The sequence below is a fragment of the Heliangelus exortis genome, chromosome 15 (genome assembly GCF_036169615.1).
Source record: "Heliangelus exortis chromosome 15, bHelExo1.hap1, whole genome shotgun sequence".
Taxonomy (NCBI): domain Eukaryota; kingdom Metazoa; phylum Chordata; class Aves; order Apodiformes; family Trochilidae; genus Heliangelus; species Heliangelus exortis.
In genome coordinates this window covers 2465964-2488468 of record NC_092436.1, presented here as the reverse complement: position 1 = coordinate 2488468, position 22505 = coordinate 2465964, and the positions used below count along the sequence as shown (strand labels likewise).

At 48.6% G+C, this 22505-nt stretch overlaps 1 protein-coding gene and 1 long non-coding RNA gene across 9 annotated transcripts in view; one reads left to right on the top strand and one right to left on the bottom strand.

Moving 5' to 3' along the window:
- Positions 1-243: 243 nt before the first annotated feature.
- LOC139803163 (uncharacterized) lies at positions 244-21276 on the top strand. 6 transcript variants are annotated; one of them, XR_011728907.1, is made up of 6 exons: positions 244-995; positions 3855-3961; positions 5806-11779; positions 11964-12209; positions 12719-16858; positions 18656-21276. It is a non-coding gene; the product is annotated as an uncharacterized lncRNA (long non-coding RNA). The 6 variants fall into 6 exon arrangements; XR_011728905.1 differs by having other exon boundaries at positions 12719-18262; XR_011728903.1 differs by having other exon boundaries at positions 245-995; positions 12719-21276.
- Positions 6064-22505, bottom strand: part of JADE2 (jade family PHD finger 2) — a 65287-nt gene continuing 48845 nt past the window's right edge. For 2 of the 3 annotated variants that reach the window (XM_071759060.1, XM_071759059.1), the window contains exons 9-12: positions 18827-19288; positions 16457-16574; positions 12596-12724; positions 6064-10693 (exon numbers count right to left, since the gene is read on the bottom strand). In XM_071759060.1, coding sequence (XP_071615161.1) covers positions 9831-10693; positions 12596-12724; positions 16457-16574; positions 18827-19288 — 1572 coding nt within the window. In that variant the 3' untranslated portion in view covers positions 6064-9830. The remainder of the gene's footprint in view (positions 10694-12595; positions 12725-16456; positions 16575-18826; positions 19289-22505) is intronic. The other variant, XM_071759061.1, reaches the window with a different exon arrangement.

The following is a 22505-nucleotide window of genomic DNA, read 5'->3' as shown; positions in this document are numbered from 1 at the left end:
AGAGATGAGTGACAGCTCTTCCTGAGGAGCTGCAGCTCTGCTCTGCCTGTGCTGACAGTTGCAGATGGCAGGAATATGAGGGCTTAATTATTATGTAATTAAGTCGAAGTGATCATCTTCTGTCTGTTTAGTGTCTAACGTGAAACAAGCTGGTGATCCGGGTTGGTTGGAGACCACCAGGATGCAGAGGGGTGCTGGCACCTTTTTGGGGTGGGAAAAATGGGGTCTGGGAGGTGGTGCCTGGGTGGTGGAGGCTGAGCCATAGACTGGGCTCCTGTGGTGTTCTGCCTGGATTTGGGTGGTTTTTTTCCCTCCCCCACTCCAAGAGATTCCCAAGGAGTAGCTTCCATGGCAGGTGTGAGAACAATGGCTCTTCATCCAGATCCATATAAATGTATATCCATATAAATCCACAAAAATGCAGATTTGTGGAGGATAAGGGGGGTTGCTGGGCAGGCACGGACTGTCCTCAGAGCTGGGCTTACTGTGGTTCTGCCTGGCCCAAAGTGGGAAGGAAGGAGAACTCTCAGCCTCCATCACCTCCCCTGGTCCCCTGCACCCAGCAGGAGGGCTCCTGGTACTCAGGAATACCAGCAAAAAGCAAAAATAATTGAAAAAAACCTACAATTCAAACTACCACCATACAGCCCAGCTCTTGCCAGCTCCCCAAAATCAGATGTCCCTGGAAGCTGAGTTGAGGGGATGGTCCCTGCCCAGGACAAGTACCTGCCAGGGGGTGCAGGGACCCCACCAAGTCTTGATGGTGTCTGATGCCACATTGTGACTGCAAAGGACATGAGTCAAGGCTTCTCTCTCTCTCCCCATGTGGAACTGGATTTTTCAGCCTTAAATTGTATGTATTTATTTTCTTTCTGTATGATATTCAGTGTATTTGCACCTATAGGAAACTCTTATAAGGCTAAAAACCCCTTTCAAGTGAACATGGATGCTGGCACCAGTGGGATGCTCAGCTGCAATGGCTGACAGGCTTCTAGGTAAGGAGATGCTCTTTAATCCAGCAGCTTCCCTGCTGGTTTGCTTTTTGGTGGCTGTTGATGCCATCCAGCCTTGCTTTATGGGTTATTTTTCTCCCAGCAAGAGCGGTGTAGAAAACGTTAGCACAGGTGTTGGGCTGTGGTTGTGTTTTAAAGGCATTTCATGTTGTGGTTCCCATCTGCCTTAGGAAACCAAAGAGAGATATTGCAGGTTATTGGGAGAAATTTACTGTTTAAACATCACACTTAATAGAAACCTCCTTCTGCTCAGGCTGGGGTTGAGTCTGTGTTATTCCCAGGCTCCTTCTGCCTGCTGCTCCCCTGCACTGAGTGCCTGCAATTACTCTCAGGAGATGTTCAGCCCCTTGTTTGAGAGCCCTCATTTCCCTCTGGTTCACACAGTCCACAGCTTTTATCCCAAAAAAAGATCCCAAAGTGCTTTTTGAGCTGCTTGACCCCAAACCCAGGGATGCAGCAGCTTTTATGGATCCCGCTGATGGAATGGGACGCTCTTTAGTTGTGCTCAGTCTCTACAGCAACTGCTGATTTGTATTTATTTTCTTCTTTTTTCTGCATAAAGCATATGGGTAAGTAACTGCTGAACAGCTTTTGTACACAAGAGCCCTGAAATTTTGGTGCCTCCCCACCCTTCCCCTGTGGTTTGCTGTCTCAGTTGCTGCCACCATGGGTAATTGGTGCTTAATAAAATACCCAAGCTGGTCAGAGCAGAGAGGTGGGATGGCTTCTTCAGCTGCTCCTCACCTATCCCAGGAGAATGAAGCAGCTCAGGTGTGATTCCCAGAGCAGCTTCAAACCAGCCCAGTGGCACTGCACTTCCCAAAAATTCTTTCCCTGGCTCCTCCATGCTCTCATTTGGCCCAGGCTGCCCAGTGGCAGAGTCACCATCCCTGGAGCGTTCCAAAAGCTGTGTAAATGTGGTGCTGAGGGACATGGTTTAGTGGTGGCCTTAGGAGTGCTGGGTGAACAATTGGACTTAATGATCTTAAAGGTCTTTCCCAACCAAGATTATTCTATTATCTGTGCCAAACCCTTCATTCCTCCGGGTCTCTCCTGCTCCCATCCATCCCAGGGGTGGCTGTACTGGGTAAGTTAGAGTGGGCTGGGGCAAACACTACCTGCAGCGAGCTGAGTGTTGTTTTTTTGTGGGGGTTTTATATATGCATGGATTTATTTTGCCAGGTCCAGACTAGTTCCCAAACACTGGCTTGCCAGGACAGACCAATGGGGACAGCCCAGTGTCATTTGGAGGAGCAGCTCTGCAATGCTCTCGCCTGCCTGCGGGGCTGGAGTGTCACTTTGCCATCAAATGAGATTTAAGAAGTCATAAAAATAATTACAGCAACATCTTCACGCTGTTCTCACTGGTAGGCAATGAGCACAGCATGCACAGAGCACAAAAAAACCCCAACAAAACCTTCTGAAAAGCAACATCTTTGCGAGAGTAGCTGGTGGCTGTCGAAAGTGGTGGAGGGGGGAGAAAGGAAGGAAAGAGGGAGCTGGGGGCTGCCAGAAAGCTGAATTTGCTCTTTTGGGCTCGTTTTGGTTCAGTTTGGCTCATTTGGGGTTGGCTCCTGTCAGCAGTGTGGGCAGAGAGCTGGGATCCTGTGTCTGCCCCTGGCTGCGCCGTGTGGAGATGACTCACGGGGGTTGTGGGGACAGTGATGCTCTTGGTGTCACTGAGTGGTGCCTTCCTCTCCCTTCCCTCCTTCTCCTCTTCTTTCCCTTTCCCTCCCCCAGGTGAATGTGCTAAAATTGCACCCAGAGGAGATGATGGCCCCTGGGCCCCTAGAGAAGCAAAGCTGGGTAGTTTGGGCCAGCCCTTAGAGGTCAGAGCTGGTTGAGCTGCAGCAGTGTTTCAGTCCAGGCTTCTCCTTTAGGTTTCCATTGGATGGTGGCACAGGATGAAACTCAAATTCCTTCATGGAGGAGCTGAGCTTGGCTGGCCTTGGCTCCAGGAGCATCCCAAAAGGGGCTGCAGCACCCATGGGAGGAGCAGAGAGCACTGAGTGCTCTCAGCCCGAGGTCAAGGCCTGTGCAAGACTCCTCTGGGGTTTTGGGTCCCCCTCACCTTCCCCTCTGAGTTTTGATTTGAATTTCAGGTTGGACTGAGTCAAAATCTCAGAGCAAAATGCAGCCCAAGCTGCTGCCTGGCCCAGGTTTCCAGCATCCTCTGGGCAGGGGGCTGTGACCCACATCCCACAAGGTGTCACAACCTTCCTGGGAAAGGCAGAGAGGCACAAACATGAAACAAAATGAAGGAACAAACATTTTTCAGCATCTTGCCCAGATTCTGGTTTTTGTTTTGCTGAATCTCTCCCATCCTGCTCCAGATCCTCCCCGCTGCTGCTCACCCTCTTCCACTTCAAGCCAACACTCCTGCTGAAGTTTACAGCCTTCAGAACTATTTTTAATGTTCCTCTTAAGGCATTTCAGCCAAAACTTGCCTTCTCTTTGTAGAAGCTGAGAAAAAACCAGCATGAAAACTGAGCAGTTCACTATTCCTTACCACCAAATCCAAGGGCAACCTCAGAAGCTGGGCTGCAAACAGGACGTTTCAAGCCAGACTTGGTTGCTGTGTTGTCCCCTGTGCTTAACCAGCTCTTTTTCCCAGTTTTACTGCTGACATGCTGCCAAAACCCAGAGGGGAGGTGGGCAGCAAGGGCCAGACCTATAAACACTCAGAGCCAACTTTTTTTATTTTTTTCCCCATTGGAACTTCGTTATTCATCACATAAGGGGAAAAAAAATCCCTTCTCTTTTCTCTCCATGTAGAATAACTCCAGATCCTCAGTGGGTATTTGCATGTTGACAATTTTTGTTTTCATCCTATTATTACAGATGCTGCAAAGGCAACCAATAACCCTGAAATGTCACAGCTGCAGATTTGTATCATGCAGATAAGACACTGTGGTGAAACGAGGGATTGCTCAGTGTTGGAATATTAGGTAAAAGCCAACAAAATCTGCAAGAACAAGAGCAGCACAGTGTGCAGGGTTCACATCCCTGCTCAGTGGGAAACTTTGAATGGTCTGAGATAGATAAAACTATTTAACTGTCTTTAAAATCCCTGGGAAGTGTGTAGATCTCAGCCTGACCAGGCTTGGAGTGATCATCCCTGCTAGGGTTAGAGCTGCTCACTGCTCCTTGCTTTGCTCCCAGCAGCATTCATGAGCTGCTCTATGGAGGTTTGTAAGTGACAGGCTGAGCAGATGAATTTTTATGGAAGTTATTGGTCATTGGCAATCCCCAGGGACCTCGTGGTGAGTCAGGTTTGCTCCCTAGCTGGGTTTTCCAGGGGATTCAGGTGTTGTGCCAAGCATCTCGGATGCTTCTATCCTGGTAGGGTTGCTGCCCCTGCTTGGGGGCTTTGAAGTTTTTTCCAAACTTGAGTTTGTCTTTGAGTGATAATTCTGTCCAGTTGTCACTGATTGCTGCTTCTTCACTCCCTTCCATCCAGCTTCATCTTTGCTGGTTGGATGGGAGCTGGATGGAAAAACCTCTGCAGGGATTTGCCCTGTGGAGCTGCCCTCCAGGCTGTGTGCTGCTCTCTGGGTGTCGGGGACTCCTGTGTCCCCCCGGGTGACACCCAGCTCAAGCTATCTCAGGAATGCTGCCACCAGGACTGGCATCCTCCCTGCTCTGCTTTTCCCCCCCTGCCATGGTCATTTGAAAGCTGGAGCTGTGAAAATTGCTGATTCACCTCTTCTTTTAAAAAAGTACTTTATTGATCCTGTTTGCTCTGAAGCGCAGAAATATCTCCCCCTCCTGCCAGTTCTCCCCGGGCAACATCAGCATTATTTGTGCTACCCCATACAACAAACACCTATTTTTAGCTGAGATTTCTCAGAAGGGTATTTGGTACCTCGTTTTCTGCCAGGAATTCCCTCCCTGTGTGCTTGGAAGAGAGGCAGGTCCAGACCCTTATGGATGGCTGGTGTCCCCCTCTGATGGCAGCAGCATCCTAACCAGCCCCAGCACCTCCCTCCCGAGAGTCATTGTCTCGGGAGTTATGGCTCAGATGTGTTAATTTGCTTTTTTTAACTTGCCTGCCTCCCAGGACAAACTCCTTTTCTTTGATCTGATCAGTCCAAGCTTATTGCAGGGCTGCTATTTACCAAGCCTTAGCAGCAATATTTTAACCTCTGTGCTTTCTCCATGTTTAGCACCAGCACTGTAAAGCACCACTTGCAATATAGGCACAGGCAATTATTTTAATCTTTATTGCAGCTGAATGCACAGCAGCTGCTCCTGATCAAACACAGTGGGGCTGGGACTCACCAGAGTGGGTTTGGCTGGGAAACTCCATCCCCCCACTGCCCATCCATCAGGGGAGCTCATGGACACCCCTGGAGCTCATTTCTCAGGGCAGCCCCAGCACGAACATCACCTCCAGCACCCAACTCCTGACTTTGGAAGGGATCTATTCCTCCTGCCTTCTTCTAGCTCACCCATGCACTGACTGATGCTGTGGGCATCACACCAGCTCTCTGGACCACCAGGAATTCATGATCATCACTGGGTGCCTCAGGCACTGCAAGCAATAACACAGCCCAGCAATAAAATCCATAGTTTGCAATAAACTGATGCTTTGCCATTCTATTTAAGAGCAAAATGTCAAACCCTGGTAGTTTAAAGGTGGATTTCCTTCACTCCTCCCCCTCCCACCCCCCCATCTGATATTGATGGTTTTAGCATCACCTTCTCTGTGCACTGGGATTTCCCTGATTAATCACTTTGGTAATAAACTGAACCAAGTCTGTCTATTAAATATCTCATTTTCCTTCAGCAGCTTGGGCACTCAGTCAACTTTATGGTTATAGAAAGTGCCCAGGAAATGCCAAAAAAGGTAGAAGAAAAGAGCTGATGGCCAACGATCAACAACTCTTCATGACCAAACTGCCCTCCAGGTGAAGTGGCCACGTCCTGAATGGTTCTACACTGGAGGAAGGTGATGGGTTCCTGGTGTCCCGGGTGGGTTCTGCTCCAAATCTGCAAAAGAAGATATGAATCTCCACTTGGACCCTTGCTCACGTCACTGACACAGAGGTACACAGAAAACACTGCTTTATTGACTGCATTTGCCAACACATTGAGGAATGCAAAGGGTTGGTTGGTGGGTTTGTTGGTTGGTTTTTTTTTTTCCATAAGCAATGGGCCATGGTCCCAATGTGTATTTAAAGCATACACTGTATCTAAACAGGATGAAAGTAATGATGACAGAGCTATTCCAAGGCAACACAAATAGCATGCATAATACAGTCTCACACGGAACAAGTTTGATAACATTATATTGCTTTAAGGATTAACTAACATGGAAAATGTACAAAAAGGAGAAATAGGTTTTTGCATTAATGAAAAATACATTTTTTCTCTACAAAGGAATTTCTAATACAAGAAAATAAATATTGCAACATAAGCCAAAAATAATTTAAAATTGCTCTTTTCAATATATTTTCAATATTTCTCTTTTATATTAACAAATGGCACATCACGTTCTTTGAAACAAAGAAAACAGAAGGGTTTCTCCTCCTGTGACATTCATATCGTTTCCTGTAACTGATGTGAAGTGGGTCTGTTTTGCATGTGGAATGGTGCAAACTGGGGGGGGAAATTTCCTTAAAGAACAACCAAACCTCAAACCTTGCCCAGCAGCAGCATCTTCCCTCAGAGTGAGCTCTGGGGGCAGCAGGCATACAAACCCCCCTAAAACAGGTGCAAGTGAAAAAACCCCAAAAAGTATTAAAAAAAAAAAAAAATAAATTAAGAACTGGGTGGGTGGGGAGTTGTCCTCAGGAGCTGGGGTTGCTGGTGGGGCTCTGCTCCATGATCAGGCCATGATGCTGCCTGCATCCTCATCTGCCTACACTGGCTGCTGCTTCTCCAAGGAGACAGGGGGCTCTTACAGTGCAAACGTTGATTCCTGCAGTTATACATCTTAAAAGACAACATTTCTCTACTAAAATAAACCCCTTTTTCTTTCTATTAATTTCAAAATACATTTACAGTAACATCAAAAATATCTGCCTCGTGCATTTTTTTTTTTTTTTCTCTCCCTAATACCAGGCTCCCTGGCTCCGAGGATGCTCTGGGCAAGGGATGCTCCAGTCCCTCCAGCCCTTGCTCAGCCCCCATGCCTCATGAGAGCCCCTTTTCTCCTCGCCCTCTTATTCTCCCCAGCTTGGCTGCCCCCACCAGCCCCCTTGAGCCTTCCCCATCCTCTCCTGATGACAAAACTCTGTAGTTTTGGGAGTGTTTCAGACTTTACTGCCGTGTGCTGGCAGCTCCGGGTTGGCTGTTCTTTAAAGTCTTCCCCCTTTTTGCTTTCCTGTACTGAGAAGACAAGTAGTGCAGAAGCTGATGAATGGAGCTGTGTACAGTGAAATTTGTGGATTGCTTTTTTTTTTTTTTTGTTTTTTTTTAACCATAATTGAGTGAAGCACACGGAAGCAAGATTCATTAAAAGGCAGCATATTGATTATTGTTATGACTCTTATACTAGGATACTGTAGCTAAAGCTAGCAAGCCTGATAAGATAAACTAAGTCCTATTTACTGTATTTAACATTATCTGAACATTCTGAGCCTTAATGAGCTGATTTTTTTTCATTTTCAACCTCAATGGATTATGCTAATTCATAACAAAGGTGGTTCTCGTTTTGTCGATTTTGTTGGTTTTTTTCTTTTTTTTTCTTTTTTCCCTGCTAATAACTTGCGTCCTTTTTTTTTTTTTTTTTCTTTTTTTTTCTCTTTTTTTTTCCATGGGAGAACAATTCCTCCCCAGGCACGGTCAGTCTTGGCCGAGTTGGTGTTGGGCTCAGCCAGGGATGGGTGCAGGCACTGAGCATCCCACCCGAAGCCCCTGCCGCTCACCGCACCTGGGCTGAGCTGGGCTGTCGCCGCTTAGCTTTGCTGCAATTTTACCAAGAATAAGGACTTTGGAAGGCTGATAAAAAACATGATCTACTCTAAAACATCAATCGGAAGGAGTCTCAAGAGTTTCAAAGGAAAGCTCACAGTGAAATGAGCAAAAAGCATCGGAAACCAAAAGGGCAGGATGCAGTCTCGGAGCAGCAGCATCCCTCGGAGCAAGCTTGGAACCTAACGCCGCAGCAGTGTGGTATGAGTGTGTCTTGAGTCCTTTGTTGCTAAAGAACTTCCAATTTTTTAGAATTTTCTTTCTTTTTCAGAATGACAAGTTTCCGGTTTCTGGCTGTGCTGCTTGACTGTCAAAATTATTCTTTGGCATCCACACAATTATTTGACTGACTGGTTTGACAATAGCAAGGTTGTTTTGTTTTTGTTTTTGTTTTTTTGTTGTTTAGTGATGGGTTTAACCGGTTGAAGAAGTGTCCCAGGTTTGGTTTTTCTGTTTTATGGTTTTGTGGTTTGGTTTTTTTGTTTTTTGTTTTTTTTTTTTTTTAAAGTTTTTTTTTTTTAAAACATTTTTTATTTTTAAAAAACAACAACAACAAAAGTTTCAGTGAATTCCTTTTTTTTTTTTTTTTGTTTGCTTGTTTGTTCCCTGAGCTCACACTGGGGTCACTCCAATAAAACACGTAGCACGACTTAACTGTGACCTTTGAAGCCAAAACCGAAGTAATGGTGCAATTAAGTGCAAACATGGAAATTCGCCTGACTTGTAGGTAACATGGGCTTTTTCAAACAACATTTAAGGCTTACTGGGGACATTTTATGCATTAAATTATTGTAATAATGTCAGCTTCTGTGAATCACCCTCCCACAATGAGTCAACGTCTTGTAACCAGGACTTAAGGAGTAGTAATAATTAATAATAATTAAAAAAAAAGGATGGGGAGGAATAAATTCACCATTTTCATTGTAGCATTTAGAAGGAAAACAAAATGGTGAAGGCAAGCATTTCCATTTCCCCTCGGGGCCAAGTGTTTCATTGTGCAAAGGGGATTTCAACTGGGACCCAGGGTGGGACCATGCCAGCCAGTGGAGAGAAGCACGGGCAGAAAAACTTCACTCAACCTCCTGGGTTAAACCAACCCCCAAACCCCAATGTTGGTTTTTGAAGGATGCTTCTCTCCCCCCCATCCTGCCCCATGTTTCCACTTCCCAGCTTGGGAACAGCTGATCAATTCACCTGAGTAAATCACTTCAGTTTTTCTAATGACCTCAATGCAAGAGGAGGAAGGATGGGGAGGAATTCTGCATCCTGGCTCCTGGACGGACCCCAACCAGATAGAAAGGTAAGGAGAAAAAAATCATGACCAAGGGGTTTGTTGTTTCTTTTTTTTTTTTTTTTCCTAAAAATAGAAACATAACGTCGCTCTCCTCCACCCCACGTGCTTTCCTCCACCAAGCTTTTTGTGCTTTAGTCATTATTTAGTTAATTTGCCTCCTCATACATGTGCAGCTGGCTGCTCCCCTACCCCCGCGCTCACTCCCTGCTCCAGGGGCAACCATCCCAGGGCAGAAATCTGCCCCTCATTTAAATAATGCCCATTAATTAAACTCTCATCCCTGCAGAAAGCACAGGTACCAGCACCCTCCAACCTCTTGGCACCCTCAGTGTTGTTCCCACTGGGTGCCAGCTCAGGTTCCCGGGGCTGGCAGGGAGCTGGGGAGGGACCACTGCTCTCAGGGTCATCGACGTCAGTGAAGCTGAAGCTGTATCTCAGGCGTGTAAGGAAAAAAAAAAAAAAAAAAAAAAAAAAAGACAACAGTGCCAAATTTCCAACTATATACACATATTAAAAATCCCCCCTGCTATGATACCAGGCAGAAATTTGGGCATGGCAGTTGGAACTGGGTGGGAGGCCTCGTCTGAACCCAGGGGGAGGAGGAGTTAGGATGCCAAGATGCTCATCCTGACGATGTCCTCGCCGGTGGCCGCCTCCAGCTGACCCCGCTGGGCCCTGCGGGACTCCCCGTCCGAGTCGCTCATCTCTGCATCGGAGAAGTACCCGTCCGTCTCGGCCTCGAAACGCCTCAGGGGAGCTCCATTGGCCCCCTCAGCCTTGGAGGGCTGCGACCTCCGGGTCCCTCGGCTCTCCTTTGGTAATTTGAACCGCACGGCGGTTTTGGGGCTACCGAGGGAGTCAGGCACTTGGGCCGCAGGGCTGGGCTCTGGCTGGGCACAACGCGGAGTCTCCCCCTCCTCCTCCTCTTCCTCCTCCTCCTGGCTGAGGGAGCCCCGGGCCCCGGCAGGGGGGTGAGGCTCCCCAGCTTTGGGGACAGAGCCCTTCTTGGCCGCCTTTTTGGGCTCGCTCGTCCCTTTGCGGTCGGCGGGGAGCTTGGCCGCCCCTTTCTCCAACTTGCTGGGCCTGGAATCAGGAGCGAAGGGTTTGGCGGTGGCCGAGTCGTCTGAGAAGTCGCTGGCGTTGTTAGTCCACGGCTCCGAGCTCTCCGGGTGGTTCCCGGGGCTGCTCCTGGGCAGCTTTTTCCTTGTGTTCGTTCTGGTTCTGTTTTTCGTTTTCTTTGAGGCCTCGCTCTGCTTGAACGGGGACCTGAGGGAATGGTCCATCATGAAGCTCAGCAAGGTCTCCTCGTCCTGGAGGAGCTCCTCGGAGAGGCCGGGGGTGCTGTCCTCGTGGTGGGCGTTGTTGAGGGACCACTCGCTCATGGCCATGTTCTCAGCTGTGATCTGGACCGACTGTGCCAACCAGCTGTTGAAGAAGGTCCCATCGATGGGGAAGGAAGTTGATAAGCCTGGGGAAAAAAAAAAAAAAAAGAGAGAACACAAAAATGGAAGATTGCCTCAGGAGCCAGGAATAGCCATGCTGCCCCTTGACACTGCCACCAACCACCAAAACTGGTGAAATGCTCAAAAGGTCAACCATAACACACCACATCAGGGCACAGAGGAGGCTCTGCTCCAGCACTAATGCTGAATTTGGGGTCCACTGTGGTCAAAACAACCCACATGGTCCCCAACACCTCACGAACCCCCCCAAATCTAAACAGAGCATCTTTCTGCAGTGAAGATGCCAGGCCCCAACCCACCCGTGTGGGTGGAAAACACATCCCCATGCGATGGCAGCAGGACCACCAGCTCAGGAGAGCCTAAAAATTCAGCATCTGCTCCCAGAGGTGAGATCCCCACAACAGAAACCCACAGGTTCAACATCAGAATTGGTTTTAAGGATGGAGGAAAAGTCAGGTTTGTTTTTTGATTTCAGGTAAAGGCTTTCCTCTTAAAGCACTCACTCTAGCAAGACAAGAGGGACAGAAGTGGCAGAGGCAAAGTGACTCACATCCACACCACTGTCTGGTCTCAACTGAGGCTTTGCATCACCCTCTGCTCACAGAGGGGATGTGACCCCACATCTCCACACTGCATGAACGAGCAACCACCACAGGGGGACAGAAAAATCACCCAGGGTGGCACTGGGGACATAGGTCAGGTTCAGTGCCCCCTTGGAGGTGACACTGTCAAGGTGTCAATCCCACACCTCCTAACAGGTCACCACAATCCTACTGGAGAAGACACTGGCAGCAGCCCAATGCAGGAGTGGATGGAGCAGGAATGAGCTCAGGGCACCGTGGGGTACCCAGGAGCAGCCCAAGGTCTTGCTGAGAAGGGCACTGCCAAGCTTGCTGTCCCTTCTCCAGCTACTGCAGCCCCAAGAGATGCTTGGAGCCCTAAACAAAATCCAGGAGGTGACAAGACTCAGGGGAAGCTTTGGGTTGGCCACCTGGTTTCCTTGGCCTGTGGAAGTTCATATTTTCGCAGATCCTCCATCATTTGATGGAATTTGCCCCAAAAAAACCAAAGTCTCTTCAGCAAAGAACAGGGTAAGAGCAAAGGCCCCATTTCCAAAGGGGCTCCTGCTCAAAACCCAACAGAAAGCAGCAGCACTGGGGCGAGCAATGGGCAAAGCAGAGCAAGTCAGGGTGGCCCAGACCCTCAGACCTTATGATTTTCAAGTATCTTGTTAAAAAAGACCTTTTTGTTCTTATTTTTCACTTCCCCCTCCAGCCCTGTCTGCTGCCAAGTCGGTTTTAGCTGGTGGAGAAGAGCTGGAGGTGGGTGAAGCACCCACAGGACCAGCCAGCATCTCCCCACCCCCTGAGCAAATTCAAGAGACTGCCCATGCTTTGTGCCTTCCTCCTGGGCCAGCCACACAGTCCCGGAGGGTAAATGCCATAGAAACACAGACCCCATGAGCTGTGTCCACCATGGGTGCATAAAGTGAAGATCTGGGGCATGAGCCCTGACTGTGAGGTGGGTAAGTCTGATTTTATCACCAAAAAGCAAAATCCCAGCATGCGGCAGGTTTTGTAACACCTTCTCCCAGTCCAGGTACAAGCCCTGGGGCTGAAGGGGGGGATTTTAGAATCACAGAATAATTTGGGTTGGAAGGGACCTCTAAAGGTCATCTAGTCCAAGCCCCCTGCAGTAGACAGGGATGATGTCTCCAATGAAGTCCCTCCTGTAGGACCAGGGTAATGGGTGATTCAGGCTGACACCTGCAAGGGAGAGATGGAAGAGGCTTCCACGGCCCGGGGATGTGTGGGAGGGATCAGGATCTGGGACTCTTAACCCTGCTTCCCGAAACAGGGAGCTGCCAGCAGCACAGGTCAACTCTGCTCCCATAAAATCAGACTTACCCAGTTGTCCCAATACAGTTTCGTTGACTGATTTCCTTTTCTCTTTCTTCTCTGGACTATTTTTTCTACCATCTCTTCCTTTCCTTCTCGGGTCACTTTTCTTACCCTTTGTCTTCTTCCCAGTTTGTTCTGGCATTTTTTAGAAAAAAAGGAAAACTCCATGTGAGACGAGGCATCAGGGACACTGTGGTGAGCAAGTTCTCCTGGGCACACTCTTGTGGAGGAGACCTGGACCAGACCTGCAAACAGCTCTGAGCCAAAGGGAGAACAGCAGCCACATTTTGGCCAGCTGTAGCCTGAAGTCTCTATAAAAAAAGATCTGAACCCATGGGTTATATAAAGAAGAGGTCTGGGCCATGGCCATGAATTTAACACAGCTGCAGGAGAAGTCCCACTGAGGGCAGAGGACTCGCTGGAGACCCTGTAGCCACCAACGTGAACTCCTGGAACTTGCAGCATATTCCAAACCCAGCTCAGACACCTTCCAGGGGGCACGGGGACCTCCAAACCAGTGGCCTGTCACCCATCATCCAACAAGAGCATCAGCTTGAGGGATTCAGCTGCAAAGCCAGTTTGACAGCAACAGTCCTGTCAGTGTTTGAAAGCAGACCTTGATTTGATTTGACCTTTTGGTGACAGAATCTGCTCACACTCCCACTGTGCAGGAATAAAAAAGAACCCAAAAGCTATAAAACTTAAGCAGTGTATTGAACAGAAGTAAATGGAGTAGGAAAGATGACCAGCAGTGCCTATGGAAAGCCAGGGATATAACTCTCAGCTATCTAGACATTCAGGTAAAAATCAATATTTCCTAAATGACTTTGAACTTCTAGTGGATTTATTCCTCTTGGGTAAACGGGACAAATACCCTGTAAAAAAAGTACGACTTGTATTGCCAAGCAAAACAGCTTTTACTTACTCAATTAGGTCCCTCTCCACAGAGGTCCACACTAAAACTATCAGTTTTCAGAGGGGGGAAGGACACTGACCTCAAATCAACACAAGGGTGGCTGATGGAAGAGGAGGTGAGACGTGTAAGTTGTCAGTTTGTTTTAACCCACTAGAGCTGTGCTCTTGGAGCAAGGATTTTAAGAAACAACTGAGTTTTATGGTGTCATTCAGCTGCAGAACTACAAAAAGCCTGAGTTGAGAAGCTGTGGAATGGATGGGTCAGAGGAAACAAGCTCAGCTCTCCCAGCAGTGAAAATGTACTGGGTGAGGAGGGGAGGGAATTCACATCCCACCTGCCTGAGTCTGGATTAACAGAGGATTTACAGTCCTGGGGTTGCCAAGGCAGGAACCCTCCTCCTGACCAAAGGACAGGCTGAGAGAAAGACAAGCAAAAGCAGAAGTGGAATTTGCTCCCTTCCTGCCAGATAACCCCAGGAAGGCAGACGCATTTTTCATTTCACTTACAAAATAAAACTCCAACTTTGTTTAGACAGCACAATGGGGCTAAAGAGAAACCCGAGCAGGACTTTTTGAAGAGGAACCTGTCAAAATAAGTAGCTGTGTTTCAAAGCCAGGCAGTGTTTCCTTTCCACTCCGTGCAAGAAAACACAGAGGGGAGAGAGGTGGGTTCATTTTACACAGGCAGCTCTCACTAACTTTATTAAAAATCATTTGGCAGCAGGAAAAATAAACATCTCCCGTTTTGAGTTCTATGTGGGAGCCATTCCAAAAAAAACTTAGTGCCAAAACCATCTCTGGAATAACCTCAACAGATTTTGGTCAATGACTGCTGTTGACAGCAGTTAAAACCTGGCCTCATCCAGGCAAAATAATGGAGACTTCTTCCTTTCTCCAAGAGACTCCAGAAACAGCCCAGTCAGAAGCTGTGGGATGCTCCAGGAACCATCCCCCTGCTTTCAAACACTCCATACTGATGGAAAACACAGCACTGAGTGATCCATAGCCTTGGTCCTACCACGTGCCAAGTATCCCAGCATGGGGACTCCTCTGGACCCTGGGAGAGACCCTATGCACCAATGCCAAAAGACACTCAGGTCCCTAATGTCCCCCTGGCATGGGAAGGCCCGAGAGGACCAAACCACCTGGACATCCCAGGGCCAAATACCTGCAGTTGAGTGCTTTTCCTGGCAGGAGGGACCAGCAGGAGCAAAGTCCTAGAGGCAGCAGCCCCTGCTCAGTCTCAGCCACAGAGCCCATCACTGGAGAGATGAGCAGCTTGGCTTCGAGTGGGAAAATGACCTAGTGAACACCAACCATTTGGAGCAGGAGAGAAGAACATGTGCATCAAGAGGTGTGAAGCCACCTGAGCCACCCTCTCATGGTGGGTTTGTCTCTGTTCACTCACCTTTAGGCAGAGAAAACACCAGGGACAGGGGAGCTGAGCTTTCTCCTGAGCACACAGGGGACATTTTCAGCAAGGGCAACTGCAAAAGTGAGCAGCAGAGCCCTGACACATCTCACCACCAAGCATTTGCATCCCACCAGGGAGGATCCTGGCTCTCTCCAGGAGGAGGTGCCAGCTCCCACCTATTGCTGCAGTAGAGAGAAGCTTGGGCTCTCCAAGGCATCTATTTGGGGGAACACGGGTCCCCAGGGTCACTTCCAGCCATCTAACACCCTGTTTGCAAGGGAGGTGACCTCCTGCAGCCCTCCTGGTGAACCACCCTGTGCCTATCTCCTTCTGAGAGCACATCAGGTTTGGCCAGCCATCTGAAGAGCATCACAACATCCACTGTGATCATTCCTGCCCCATTCCCACAAAGCACACCAGCAACAGCCCACAGCCCCTGCCAGCAGAATCCCAGTTTGCTGCTCTTGCCTTTTATCCACCTGTTATTCCCAAGCCTCCAGCCTTGCCATCCCACTGTGTCACTGAGCCGTGTCACAGGGTCCAAGACTTACAGGCTACGCTGCCAGCTGCCTCTACCCACTACCACTGGGCAGGCTCCAAGTCACAAACATCTCAACATCCCCATTTCTCAGCCTCCAAAACTTCAGTCAAAGGAAACTTTTGTCAAGGAAAACTCAGCCCAGACAGTTCCTGAAGAAACCCCAACCATGTGACGGGTTCAAACGCAACTCCAAAGCCACAAAACACAACAACCGTCGGAAGAGCCTGCCAAAACACCAGATGCTGCTGCTGGAAAAACTCCTCTGCAGCCACAGGGTTTGGTCTGAGCTGCCACCAAAGAGAAGGGAGGAGGGAGCAGGCGCCGTGGGCTCCGGCGCTGCTTGTGCAAAAGGGAAAAAAAAACCCAAAGGACAGAAGGAAAGCAGCTTTATTGCAGTTCCTTGATAAAAGTTGCCAGCAGCTTCGCATGCAGCAGCGTGATGTTCTCCACTAACAGAACTGCAGCTGAGCTGAGCTTAAGGAGCTGCTCTCCAGGAGCAACACACATCCCACCAGCAGCTTAACCTTCAATTCTTGACAGAGCCAGAGGCATCTGCAAAGAGTCCAAAGTGTCAGCCACTGCCCTGTGCCAAGGAAACAGCTGCCATGGATCAGCCCAGTGTCAGCATCCCCACATCCAGGGTTTGCCAACTCCTCCCAAACAGCTCCAATCTCCAGAAAAGTCATTCAAATGCTGCCTGAGGATTACCACCTAACCAAACGTTTGGTCTTTCTGATCAGGGAGTGAAGGATCGAGAGGGATCTGTGGAAACAAGGAGCTCCAACACTCTGGTCACCCAGGGTATGGTGTTAGTGTGTGTTTCTGAACAAAACTGGAGGTGTGCAAAGAGCCAATGTAGGAACTGTGCTTAAATAAACACTGCAGGGGAGAGTGGTCCCTGGGGAGGGGGAGATCTGAGGCTTGGGCACGAGTCTTTGGCTTCAGAGGATGGCAGGGACAGTGTCTGTGAGAACAAGCTCTGGTAAGAGGTACTGACCTGGGTAAAGATCTTTCTCGATGAGCTTCATTTGGAGATGGAAGATCTGCTCCTGGAGTTTACAAATGGTGTGTTTCATTTTCTCCCGTCTCGTCACCATGTAACAGAGATTTCTAACCTACAGAAACACAAAATACACAAGACTGGTTTAGGCAGAGTAGCACCCCTGCCCAAAATCTGGCCAGCATCCTTGCTCCACATCCACCTGCAAATCACTGCTGCCTTTTGTCCCAGCACAAGGAATTTTATTAATTGAGGGGAAAGCCCAAAGCACCAGCAGCAAAGCACAGGATGTAAATTGCTCTGCTCCACTTACGGGGTTGCTGGTACTCACCTTCTTGGTGCTGTGGAAGAGAAAAACTGGCTTTAAGAAGGAGATGGCACTGGCAGTAAGGTGCCCAGGTATGTCCCCACAAACCCCAGCAGTCCCCAGTATCCCCACCTATGAGCCTGACAGCTCCGACTCCTCTCCCTCCTCACCCTCAACCCATTCCTGCTGGGCTGTTTCCAGGCTTTGGGGACTGTCCCTACAGGGTCAGGAGCCTTTGTGCCTCTCACAGGGACAGAGCAACCCAGGCCCTCACCCTTAGTTAACATCTGCCCCCAGGTTGCAAAGGCAGCAGGACAGCCATGGCCACCCCTAATGGCATCAGTTTTATCTAAGGACAACTGGGAAACCCTTAGGAACACAGGAGAAAAGTTTGGGTTTTTGTTCTTGAATCCCTAAATACACACCAGAAAGCTATACACTATTTTACTACTTTTTCCTTTTTTTTTTTTTTTTTTCTGGATTGGCGACAACATCAAACTAAAATTTCTTTCTGAGACAAAAAAACCCCAAACTGCCTGTGGCAACATGCAGTGCGAAATATTTGGTGGTATCTCTTCTCTGTGATGTGATATTCCTGGAAGGAAACATTTCTTGGTGCTCTGCTTTGAGCCTGCTGGTATTTACACACACTTACACAGCTAAACAGCCAGTGCTGCTTCCCCAAGCCAAGCTCAGCTGTTGAAAAGCCTGGAAACTAGAGCTTTGTGTTCAAGCTGATTTAAACAACCAGTTCTTGGGAAAAAAAACCTAAAAAATAAAAGTTAAAAAGGGCCAAAAAGAAAAGGGAAAAGCCATCACCCTCCCTGTCCCTACACCATCTGCTTCTCCCTTCCCAGTGCTGGTCCAGATAGCGTTATCAGCCCTGAAATCACAACCATTTCTGCCAGATTAATTGCTGAAAACACTAAAATCAAATATGATGCCCCTGAGGACAACCTCTGAAAGCCACCCCTCCAGGCTGCTCTGCTCTGATGCAAAGCCTCACTATTTGCAAGTGAAATGTGGCAGCTGAGAGTGGTGATGATAGGCAGGATAACTGGGATGCACTGGAAGCACTGGGATGAAACTCCTATCACCCGTCTGAGTGCTGGACTTCGATCCAGCCAATGTTTATTGTTCCTTCTCTCAGAAAAAGAGCAAACAACCAGCTCTTCCAGGGCCAGGCAGTGAGACCTGGCAGGGAGCTGCTAAGCAGAGGCTGAAGGGTGATGGGGAATTATGCCAGGAAGCCTGGAGCAACTCTGGAGAATGAGAAATCTGATAAAACCCTTAGTTTTGATACAAAGAAAAAAAAAAAAATCAAAGAGAAGCTGCTGTGTCTTTGAATTAGGCAGCTTCTGGAGCAAAGTGCTGAACCCAGGGATGCACAGGGGTTCCCTGCAGCTGGGAAAGTCAAGCTGGGAGCACGTGGAAGCAGAGGGAGGTGGAGCAGTCTGCTAAACTTACAATAGAGAGAAGCAGATGAGGGGAAAAAAGTGAGTTGAACTTCTTGTCTTCATATCCAGCAGCTGCAGCCTGTTGCCTACAGCCTACTGCTGAAGATCCATTAGGGATCTAACTGGAATGGGAACCTGACACAGTGAAGGCAGGAGAAGAGGAAGGACAGACTGGGCAATACACAGAGATGAAGGCAAACAGGGCCACAGAAAAGAGACCAATAACTTGTAATCCAATTGGTTTTAAACAGGACAAGGCTCTCAGACTCCAAGACTGCTGTTTTCCTGCTTTTCTCCTTCCTTGCCTGCTCCTTGAGCCTTTCCAGAGGTTTTGCACCTTGGAGGGGACACAAGCAGGGCCTACCAGGCAAGCTCCACCCCAAAACCTGCCCAAAAACCTGCCTCTAACTTATTTCATATGTGTTTTGGCAGTGATGACACATGACACTGAGCACCATTATTCTGAAGAACACTCTAGATGAAGGGATACAACACAGGGGAGTTGACCTGAGCCAAGAGGGAACATTCCATATGTGCCAGCACACATTAAAGCAGCCCTGATGGAGCATTTGGACAGACCACTGAAGGAAAAGCTCCACTCACCCTCTCCAGGTCTTGCCTGAGGTGCATGAAGAGCTTTAAGCGTCGGTAGAGAACGTCCTGTTCTTGCTGGGCTAAGTTGTCCACTTCATCTGTTTTTGGTGTTAGCAGTGGTTTGTTGGAATTTGCTTTCCTCTTCAGCTTCCAGTACTGGTAGACAAAATCCACCAGGGATTCACTTAAGTCAAGGTTCTCAGCCACCTCCGAAGGCTTCACGAGCTCATAGAAGTCCTCCTCCAGCTGCTGGAGCTTCTGCTTCCGCAGCGTGACCTTCTCCAAGTCCAGCTGGGCTTGGTCAGGCTCTGTCCGTGCCTCCTCGGGCAACTTGGTGGCACCGGTGCTGTGCTCAAGGCAGAAGGACTTGAACTTGACCTCGTCGTTGTCTGCCAGGATCGTCCTCATGTCGAGGTTGTGGTCGAAGGCGCAGGTGACGTGGAACGCGGTGACACAGGCGGGCATGGAGCACTGAGGGGAGAAGGACAGGGCTTAGGGACAGGGCAAAGAACTTAAAAACACAACAGGGCTACAAGTGCTGCCTACAAACCCAGTGACACCCATCTGAGTGACCACACCCACTGTGAAGTGATGGGTGCTCCACACCTTAGGGAGGAACACCCATACTGCCCATGTCTTACACGCCATAAAGCCAGCAGAAGAAACCCAGGGCTCACTAGATATCAGCAGGTACCTTCCCACCTTACCTGCTTTAATCCTTCTCTGGAGTGGACCATGCTCATCTTTTACCTACCACAAACAGAAGCTTCTTACAGTTCTTTCAACAAGACCTGTCAGCAGTCAAAGACAACAGCATGGCTAAAGAGATGCTCAAAGGCTGCTAAAGGCTTTCTCCTGATGGAGAAATTCTCACCTGTCTTTCACCTTTCAACTACTCCACTCTGTTGCCACATCTAAAGCCAATATGCCTTTTTTTGAGAGAGAGAGAATACAGAACATGTCAGGGTTTCTGAGTTAATGTGGCATCTCAGAAGAAGCCTCAAACAAGCTCCATTCAAAAATGAAAAAAGAAAAAAAAAAAAAAAGGATGGGCAACAGAGCATATACACAGCAAAAAAATCAGGAAATGAAGGGCTTAGATCGGGTACAGTGATTAGATTGTTGTCCAACTTCTACTACATCGATTTTTTAACTATTTCCCTCACTCACCTCAGGCTTAAATTACTCTGGGTCCCACAGGCAACAAACCTCAGCCTGGTTTCCCACAGAGGAGCCCACGTTCCCCTCAGCTCCTTCCTCTCCTCTACTCATTAACAGATTTTTAATGGCTCAGAATGCCAGGTAATTATTTCAGCCATAACCCATAAGGAATCAAGTCTATTGCAGCTGCTAGTGACCAGTTAAACTGCAATAATGAGATATTTTAAGTGGGTTATTATTACTGCAGGCATCAGATTTCAGCACTTGTAGAAGAATTGTTCTTGTGGGGGATGAAGCTGTGGCCTGAAGGCCCAGGCACATGAAATTTCATGGATGCTGACGACAATTCAGGATGCCGTAGGGTTTTACTGGGGCTTTGATGCACTTTAATACTCCAAAAGAAAAGAAAAATAAGAAGAAATTCTGGTAGTAGTCGAGGAACAGAAGTTTTATGGCTTTTTATCTTCAGTCCCATCAGCCCTGAATTCCTGCTTAGTCACCCAGTGTGCAAGCCTTTGACATTGCTCCTTTTACTTTCCCTTGACTTTTGTTTATGAATCTGCTGGTGCTGTGAAGATGAGAGACTTGCACAGCTGCCAGGGCCAAGAAAAGCTCAGGGAACTGGTGTCCAAGTCCTCTGCTTCCAGGGTTCTCCAGGCCCTGCTCCAAAGCCTCCAGAACCAACAGGAAGAGCTGAATGCAGCCCAGCCATGACCCTGAGATGTCCCAGCATGGTTCTGGGCACCAACTCCTGCAGGCACCAAATGCAATTGGATTATTAACTCCTAACCCTTTGAATATGCCCATTTGGTCCTAATTTGAGCCTGAAATTGCTCGTGAAAAGAGCCAATGGCTTGCAAAAATCATCTCCTTCTGCTATGCTGCCAGGGCTTACATGAAGCCTGGCATCAAGTGGGACCCATTGGTGCTCCCTGTGCTGATGTACTCCTGATTTACTGCTAATATACTATGTGAGCAAAGGAAAATGATGTCCCCTTGCTCCTGTTTCTGTCACCGGGGCTAATAATAGCATTAGCAAAATGGTTGTGGCTTCTGCCAGGACAATGTCCTGCTAAAAGGAACGACCACCACTTCAGCTTTGGAATAAAGCAGATCAAGTGAGATCTCTTCTCTGACAGATGGCAAGCAGCACTTGTCAGAAACTGTGCCCAAAATGCAAATAAAGAGTAATTAGGCAGCTCGGCTGACAGGGCAACAAAGAAAAGTACCTGGTCAGCCATGGCTACCCAGGGACCTTGCATAAACTGGCAATAAAAACATATTGATCCATCCCCAAACTGGCACTGGAAGGAAGCTGCTCTTCATGGGAGGGAAGGAGGGAGGGAGGGAGTCTATTCTGCCATGCAGAATAAACCAGGCTCCAAAACCCAGCTCAGTCTCCACGTCTGCTTCATTATCGATCGCGCTTCGTTACCCTTCATTCAAGGATTGCAGCGAACTCTGCTCTCTCCAGGCAAAGCCATCCCCCAAAACAGAACTCTGAGGATAAAAACTTCACCAGAAATTCATGCGGGCTCTTAATGAGTCCTCAAATTGCTCTTAGCTTGAAGAAATAAGAAGGATGATTTTATCTGCCGAGGAAATTCCCAGAGAAGTTTCCCAGCTCCCAGTGGCGCCGTGCCGCACTTTGGGCTGGAGGGGAAGGAAGTGGCTCCTCCAACAGAGCTGAGAGGGAAACTTGGGAAGGAAAAATTAATTACCGGTGCTGAACGGCAGCCAAACCATCAGCCCTGACACTTCTGCATCCTTACAGTAACTACCAGGTGATTTTTAGTCACCACAGATGGTCTGGATCTTAGTAGGGCTTCTCAGCAGAGGATGTGGGGTGGAGGAGGGGGACAGCACAGTGGACACCCACTGCTCTACCCCTGATGGCAAACTCTATGTTTTCAGGGCTACAGGGACAATCAGACCACCCCAGTTATCCCAGTGCAGAAGCAGAGCAAGGGGAGAGGGCAGCAGCAGCAGAGGAGCCATAATGAAGGAGTGAGGGGTGGAGGGCTTTTCATCCAAAACAACAACCTCAAAAAGAAAGCTGGAAGATGATGACAGCAATAGTTTGTGCCCTTTGGAGAAGCATGCCAGTAATTGATGGAGACCTGGCATTTTGAGCTGTGTTGAGAGGCCCTGGTGAGCTCTTCCAGTTGCTCAGAGAAGTGAGGAGGAGACTGGTGAGGAGGGAGCTGGGTCCCAAGCAAGCACGGCTGGGACTCGGGCTGTGCTGGAGCCTGGCTCCTGGAACGCTCTGTTCCCATCTAAGCAATGCAAATGAGGTAATTCCTGCTGGATATTGAGCTCTCTTTGGCATCTCCTGCTGTCTGACCACAAGAATGACCATGAAGTCATGACTTCCCCTCAACAGGAGATGGGGGAAGCGTGCCTCCAGGCTGCATCCCGGCTGCTGACCAGGAGCTCTGGGATGACTACAGCCAAACAAAGTTACACCAGGATCACTGCTCTGCACCAGAAAAGCAAGAATGTAATCCTATGCAAAAGCCATGGAGAG